Source organism: Sinocyclocheilus anshuiensis, unplaced genomic scaffold (genome assembly GCF_001515605.1).
Source record: "Sinocyclocheilus anshuiensis isolate Anshui unplaced genomic scaffold, SAMN03320099.WGS_v1.1 scaffold117, whole genome shotgun sequence".
Lineage (NCBI taxonomy): Eukaryota > Metazoa > Chordata > Actinopteri > Cypriniformes > Cyprinidae > Sinocyclocheilus > Sinocyclocheilus anshuiensis.
The window spans coordinates 2,219,789-2,228,065 of NW_015536624.1; the positions used below are offsets into that span (position 1 = coordinate 2,219,789).

At 36.2% G+C, this 8,277-nt stretch overlaps 2 protein-coding genes across 2 annotated transcripts in view; one reads left to right on the forward strand and one right to left on the reverse strand.

The window, feature by feature from the left end:
- The window catches only part of prodhb (proline dehydrogenase (oxidase) 1b), a 20,522-nt gene extending 19,777 nt beyond the window's left edge, over positions 1 to 745 (reverse strand). Inside the window, exon 1 of the mRNA XM_016507318.1 lies at positions 353 to 745. Coding sequence (XP_016362804.1) covers positions 353 to 739 — 387 coding nt within the window. The 5' untranslated portion in view covers positions 740 to 745. The remainder of the gene's footprint in view (positions 1 to 352) is intronic.
- A 1,951-nt stretch (positions 746 to 2,696) lies between these two features.
- scarf2 (scavenger receptor class F, member 2) overlaps positions 2,697 to 8,277 on the forward strand; it is a 30,184-nt gene continuing 24,603 nt past the window's right edge. The window contains exons 1-3 of the mRNA XM_016507328.1: positions 2,697 to 3,282; positions 6,418 to 6,476; positions 6,557 to 6,658. Coding sequence (XP_016362814.1) covers positions 3,128 to 3,282; positions 6,418 to 6,476; positions 6,557 to 6,658 — 316 coding nt within the window. The 5' untranslated portion in view covers positions 2,697 to 3,127. The remainder of the gene's footprint in view (positions 3,283 to 6,417; positions 6,477 to 6,556; positions 6,659 to 8,277) is intronic.

The following is an 8,277-nucleotide window of genomic DNA, read 5'->3' on the forward strand; positions in this document are numbered from 1 at the left end:
AAAAAGGGACAAACCCAGCTATTGGGTTGTTTTGACCCAGCGGTTGGGTTCAAAACATCCCAACCGCTGGGTCAAAACAACCCAATAGCTGGGTTTGTCCCTTTTTAACCCAGCGCTGGGTTACATTTAACCCAGCATTTTTTAGAGTGTATAATCTTGGCTCTAGTAACTACACACTAACCACATGACTGCTCCCTGGCAAGATGCCATTCCTGCCAATCATCTGGGACAATGCCACAGGAGTAATTCCAGACAGGAACATGGAAGTCTTTCATATACAGTACAGTACTAGAACAGGATGCCTCTCCTTTTTGGTTAATATAACTATATAAGCATTAAATACATTACATACCTCTTTATTCTTATCAACCAGGATGTCATAGGAGCACAGTTTGAAAACCACCAAGCTTCTAAGCAACTCAAGAGTGTCTTTGCTCTTGTAGGCTTCTTTCGTCTGTTCAAAGTCAATGGCGATCTTGTTACTGTAAGATACATGCTCTCTGCTGTCCACGGACTCGTCTTCTGTGTTTGTTTTGGTTGGATGTAACGCTTGCACACTCCGATGATGGCGAGTGGAGATCACCAAACTCCTGTCAAGAGTCGCGCGCCCAAAGGCAGGGAGAGTTTTGCGGAGAGACATCAGTTCAAGACTTCTGTACAGACAGCAGATACAAAGAAATCTCCTGCACCCTGTCCTTAAGTACATTATATTTAACGCTACCTGTGGGGTCCCGCCCATATTCAAATCTGGGCTGAAGGATTGGCCCAAATCCAGTGACGTTTCTGTTTACCAACATATACGCGCATGTGCTGCCATAAAAGGGATGCTGTTGCATAAACGTTCCGTGACGTAAACATTGCAGTTTCATAATTCCGAGATGGTACATAAATGTACAAATTAGTTTAGTTTAACTTTCAGGTTACACACGCAACGTGTGGGTTTCGATAATGCAGGAAAAAACTATTCACCGAGGATTTTATTTAAAATATCCTGTTGTTGCTCTCTTTGTCGTTTAGTTTGAGAATGTTTAGTTTTGCTCTTGCAGCTGTGTTTGTGACGTAAACGTTTGTTGTGCATGTTCTATGAAGTTAACAGAGGGGGGAGCCGTTGCATTGTTAAAGTAATTCACTTTACAAGACTGAAAAAAAAAACTACTTAGTTAAACTGACAAAACTTATGGAGATGTCCAAAAGTTATTCATAAACAAAATAAAATAACATTTTGTTTACTTATTCAGACTGCAAAAGTTTAGGTCCGGGTTAGCCTATTCTGTATTATAATTTACAACAATTATATTAATAAACCATATTAAGTATCATCATAAATGAGGGGAAGAATCTGTAAAGGGGATGGATCAATCTTAATGTACAGTAAAAATGCATGCATTTGTTTAGCTATTTGTGAAAATGACCACATAAATAATATGCTTTTAAATAAAAATCTTAGCTGTACAAATATTTGTTCTGTGTGACTTAAATCCAATATTACCACATGCACATATGTAGTAAGCCTATAACCCACTAGTATTTATATATAGACCGGGACGTTTTAACAAAAAGACTACACTCTAAAAAATGCTGGGTTAAATAGAACCCAGTGCTGGGTATAATAGGGGCAAACCCAGCAATTGGGTTGTTGTGATCCAGCGGTTGGGTTACTACCCAGAAGGTTGGGTTAAACATTTAACCCAACCGCTGGGTCAAAACAGCCCAATTGCTGGGTTTGTCCCTATTATACCCAGCACTGGGTTGTATTTAACCCAGCATTTTTTAGAGTGTAGGCTAATATATTTATCTGTTTACTTCTATTCGTTTATTTACTTTTCAAATTTCAATATTTCTCTTTTAGTGGTTATAATTACGGGTAGGTACACTCTAAAAATGCTGGGTTGTTTCAACCCAACTTTGGGTCAAATATGGACTAACCCAACCGTTGGGTTAAATTTTTACATTAAATTTTTAACCCAAAAGCTGGGTTAATCCATATTTGACCCAAAGTTGGGTTGAAACAACCCAGCATTTTTTAGAGTGTAGTTATTATATTACATTAAACAACTAAAGTTTATTACATGGGTACGCGGTACTTGAGGAGACGAGACTGGCAGCGCGTTTGACGGGGCAGTAAGGGGGGCTGGATGGGTCCATGGTCCCAAGTCCTAAGCATATACACTATAGTCACACCCACTCGATGAGGAGCTGCTCGGGTGGTTTCGGTCTGAACTTGGGAAACCGCTGCACGCCAAAGAGAGCACCGAATTCCCAAGAGCCAGAGCCAGAGATAGGATGACTAATTAGGAATTTCCCTTCTGGAGAGAGGACAACGATCCGTTTTAAAGTCCCCGTTTCTTTTCCAAAATGGACGTACTTAAGGTTTTGCAGAGCTTTTTTTTCTTTTCTTGACACGTTCTGAAGCAGCATATGCTCCCTGAAAACCTGCATTTTGGAAATAATAGCGGAAAATTGGGAATACCAGAAGTTTCCAACAATGCACCAGTTTCGTCCACCAGTGTTTGGAGCGCATAATAAAAGCAGAAGTTCTCTTCAGGAACTGGGGCTGGACGGAGCGAACAACTGTTTGGTTTTATAACTTCTGTGCGCTCTCTCTTCCTCTTTTCTCTTCTCGAGCCAGAGCCAGAGCCAGAGATAGGATGACTAATTAGGAATTTCCCTTCTGGAAAGAGGACAACGATCCGTTTTAAAGTCCCCGTTTCTTTTCCAAAATGGACGTACTTAAGGTTTTGCAGAGCTTTTTTTTCTTTTCTTGACACGTTCTGAAGCAGCATATGCTCCCTGAAAACCTGCATTTTGGAAATAATAGCGGAAAATTGGGAATACCAGAAGTTTCCAACAATGCACCAGTTTCGTCCACCAGTGTTTGGAGCGCATAATAAAAGCAGAAGTTCTCTTCAGGAACTGGGGCTGGACGGAGCGAACAACTGTTTGGTTTTATAACTTCTGTGCGCTCTCTCTTCCTCTTTTCTCTTCTCTGCCTCAGCCCTTGGAGTCTGAAAGCGAATGGGTAAACGATTTATGCGGATAAAATAACTTTCAAACGATTGAAGTCGACGGGTTTGAGACTTAGAAGATCATAACGCATCTGAACTTCTAGAGATTGTAAAGAAAAGGAATGCTGAGCAGAAGAGGCGCATGGAGAGATGCTGTTTCTTCTACCATGGATCTAAAGGGCACTTCAGCGGTTTTATTGCTTTTGCTTCTATGCTTGTGCCCTGTTTTCAGTCAAGAACTCAATCCAAAGGGTAGGAACGTGTGCAAAGTTCCAGGGTAAGTCAGATGAATAACTTCTAGGGGGGGAAATAAATAAAGAAAGCATTAATGTCGTCTGATCATACAAAGGCCTTATGCGTTTGAAAATCAAATGTTATTAAACTAAGGTTTATTGAATGCAGCAGTAATTAATGGCAATTAAACACTAGGCCCATTTCTGTGAGCTCCAACAAAACAGTCTTGAACATAAAGAGGTATTTAAACTAAGAGTTAAAAATGTAAAAGTTAAAAATTACATATATTTTTTTTGTTTTTAAATTGAAAGGACAGGTTGTTTGTTATTTCACTATATGTTTGTTATAACACTAATTAATCACTATATATGAAAGTGCACAGCAATAAGTGACTTTTAAAACTGTACACACGTTGTTTGTGATGTTGTTCCAAATACAAATGCATTTGTGTCAGTCATCCTGTTTCACATCTGGGTCTGACACACATTGAGCGATAGGGGGCGACACCAAATACCAAATACAAATACTAGCAATTAACAATAATACTTAACAAAAGTAGTTGAGCATGGTGAACCTGGAAATAATCTCTAATATAAATATATAAATAATAATAATAATATATATATTGGTCGGTCTCTTTCTCCAACATGTTTTAATAATCATACAAAATGACATTGTGAGATGCATGATTTTAATTCAAAGCACTATATGTTATATAAAACAGCTGGATTTAGATGTTTAGGTGTTTATCTCAAAATGATGTTGTATTTCTTCTCACTAGGCATTTTAGGGGAATTCTACTAGCAGTGTTAAGCACTGAATGGTTTACTCTGTTGTTTAAAAGTTTGTTTACTTTGTGATTACTGGCTCCAGATGGCTATCGCTGTACTTGAGATCAGAATGGAAACCACCAGATATGATCTAGTTTGTATTCTCACAAACAGAGATTCTCACCCACCACAGACGTTGACGAAGTTCACGTTCGTTTTACAAACTTGCTCAGAAATTCCACACAGGACTTTATTGTTGCTGAATCAAGTTTGGCTCCCCCAGCTGTTGACTGATGCTCAATTTCCATTTGTTTAAGCTTTCATCCACTGTCCTAGCTTCGCGTTCTGGCTGCGGTGTGTATGTTGGGTTTGACACAGAGCAGAGAAGTCAGGGCTGTGGTGTAGATCACGTCTGGCTAAGACACGCACACATAGGCTAAACAAACTGAAGGCAGAGAGTGGCCCCCACGCTTCAGAGGAAGCCAAAGTGTGGACAAGGCCTCTCTGGGGTCACATGTGGAGGAATATGAGGGGCGGCATATGTCTTATATCCAAGGAACACTTAGAGAGTATTAAATTTTAAGGGGAAGCCACTTGAAGTAGAGATAGCGGGGATAATTTGAAAGGTTTAAAGAAGAGAAGGAAGATCATTTTGTTTTTCATGCATGGAATGTAAGAGAGTCTTTAAATGAAACTGCACTTACACATATTTTCCATTGAATCGCTTGATATACACTCAGTTCAAAAGTTTGGGGTTGGTAAAAAGTGTCTTACGCTCCCCAAGGCTGCATTTATTTGATAAAAAATACAGTAAAAACAGTAATATTGTGAAATATTATTATAATTTAAAATAGCACTTGTCTATTGCAATATATTTTAAAATATAATTTATTAATGTGATGTAAAAGCAGAATTTTTAGCATCATTATTCCAGTCTTCAGTGTCACATGATCCTTTACAAATCATTCTAATACATAATACTTGTTATTATTATCAGTGTTGAAAACAGTTGATAAAAACTGGTACACATTTTTCTGTATTCTTTGATAAACAAAAGAACAGCATAATTTCAAAAATATTTTTGTAACATTATACATGTATTTACTGACATTTTTTGTTCAATTTAATGCATCCTTGCCAAATAAAAGCATCAATTTTTCCAAGAAAGAAAGAAAGAAAGAAAGAAAGAAAAACAAAGTTTGAAAAAAAATTAAAATTTTTGTTTTAAATAAAATCTTCTATAACATTGTAAATGTCTTTACTGTCACCTTTGATCATGTCTCCTTGCTGAATAAAGTATTAATTTTCTTTCAAAAAACTGGCCTAAACCTTTGAACAGTAGTATATTAATCTGCAAACATGCATGTTAAAACCTTAAGATAATTGTGTTGTGGCGCTCATATGGGAGAAATGGGTTCAATTCCAGTCCTTATTGTATCCCAAACCCATTCCTCGCTCTTCCTCCCATAATTTTCTGTCAACAAAATGCATGTACGTTGCTGCAGCAGGCCTGTTGTGAGATGCTTTGGAATAAAACACCCACCACAGACACATGCAAAATTCCGTCGGGATCATATGTGATGGATTAAAAGTAATTCATGCAAAAAAAATTAAAATTCTGTCATCATTTACTCACACTCATCTCGTTCCAATCCCGTATGATTTACTTTCTTCTGTGGAACACAAAGGAGATGCATTTGACTCCTGCACTATATTTCAATTCTTCTGAAGCCGTAAGATAAGTGAACCAAATTTAAGTAATTAGTCACTGAATATGTATTCAGAATTGGTGCATGAAAAACTGTGAATGAGATTGAGAGTTCTTTGTCTTTTTTTAACGGATACAGACATTTTATATTTTGGATTTAGAAGAACATACTGCGTTTAAACAAGCTCAATTTAATATTCGGAAAGGCTATTTCAAAGCTTTCTATTTATATGGAGTCCAGACTGTTTATTAGACTAACTTACTGGCCTAATGAAGGACATTTGCATTGCTAATCAAATCAGGCCTTATTTGGGATCCAGCCGCTCATTTGACAATGCAACAAAGTTATTGCTTCAAACGGCTCGTCTGGTTCGCATGACTGCTGTCGGCGAGAGGGTGGAGAGTGGAATGAATGCTTACACTTGTGTTTGTGCGACTGGATGTGAGTCAGTATATGTTCGCTATCTGAAACATCTGCGCTTGTGAAGCTACAGATGGCATCCAGACATTTGCAATATTCCTTAAGAGCCACATGCTTAAATCTCTCATGGACGGTTGAGACTTTGGTCAAGGCATTTGCAAAATATGCTGATGCAAGATGCTGTCCTTCCAGATAGCAGCTTAATGTAATATAGATTGAATATTCCTTAACCAATAAGAGTGCACTTCATTTGACCTTGATTTGTCATCTTATCTTCAGGTCACCAGGGTTTACATGCTGCAGCGGATGGGCGCAGCAAGGCGAGGAGTGTTTAACGCGTAAGTGTCATTTCTTGTATGTTAGATCACTTCCTGAGTGTCACTTGATTTATATCTTGATTATGTCCTTCTCCCCTCAGCTCTCTGCGAAGGTAACTTCACTTGTAATGAGAACGAGGTTTGTGTCCGACCAAACGAATGCCGCTGTCGTCATGGATATTTTGGGGCAAGTTGTGACACAAGTGAGTTCATCAAGCTAATTTTAATTGTTAAAAAATATTTTTTTGCTTTTTACTCAATGTTAGTAAGCTTTGAGGTCATTTATATGCTAATATAGCTACAATTTACAAAGATGTGCACTCAAGATGTACATTGTTTATTTTCCAAGTAAGTGGACTTAAAATACTTTATCCAAATTTTGTTCCAATAAGTTGCTCTTGAAAAAATGTCCCAAATCAGCAAATCATAAAGTTGCTAAGCTATGATCAAAACTAAAGGCTATTTCTAAAAATAGTCAAATCTTTCAGTGTTCCAATCCGAATTCTTCTTGTGAAGGCTTGTATACTTGTTAATTGTAAGAAAATTATGTGAAAAATGAACAGCACTGTTAACAATTTCAGCAGAATTTAAAGACAACATGACTTCAAAATTGAGCCATTTGACTCTATTTAAATATGTCTCTTATTCTAAAGAAGAAATATCATAATCGTTCATAATTTTCATAAAGTTCCTTCACCTATGAATTGACTTTTCAATTCTAACGATGAAACCAAGGCCACTTGAATAGGAAAAAGTCATATTGATCAATAATATTTATTTAACTTCACTCCTATTCAAAAGTTTTGGGTAAGTAACTTTTTTTTAATGAAATTAATAATTTATTCAGCAAGGATGCATTGAATTAATATAAAGTGACAGTAAAGACATGTTGTTCCATTTCAAATAAATGCTGTTCTTTTGAACTTTCTATTCATCAAAGTATCCTGAAAAAAATGTATTTCAATTTCCACTAAAATATTAAGCAGCAGTTTTTAATGTCAATAATAATAATAATAGGAAATGTTTCTTGACTGCCAAATCAGCATATTAGAATGATTTCTGAAGGATCATGTGAAGACTGGAGTATTCAGCTTTGCATCATAGGAATAAATTACATTTTTAAAAATATATTAAGACAGAAACAGTTTTAAATTGTAATAATAGTATACGATATTACTGTTTTTACTGTATTTTTAGCAAATAAATGCACCTTGGTGAGCATAAGAGACTTAAAAAAAAAATAAAAATTAAAAAATTAAAAAATCCCCAGACTGGTAGTGAAGGGTAGTGTATATACAATATAACACACATATAATAAGCATAATAGTATGCAATATTACAGTTTTACTGTATTTTGAGCAAATAAATGCACCTTGGTGAGCATAAGAGACTTTAAAAAATTAAAAAATCCCCAGACTGGTAGTGAAGGGTAGTGTATATACAATATAACACACATATAATAAGCATAATAGTATGCAATATTACAGTTTTACTGTATTTTGAGCAAATAAATGCACCTTGGTGAGCATAAGAGACTTTAAAAAATTAAAAAAAATCCCCAGACTGGTAGTGAATGGTAGTGTATATACAATATAATACACATATGATAAGCATAATAGTATGCAGTATTACTGTTTTTACTGTATTTTGAGCAAATAAATGCACCTTGGTGAGCATAAGAGACTTTAAAAAAAAACATGAAAAAAATCTTACTGACCCCAGAATTTGCTATGATAGTGTATAAAAAGTTATTTTTTTTCTATACCCCACTGGCAAGTTCTTCTTCTTATTTTTTTTCTTGTTTTAAACATAAGCCTCACTG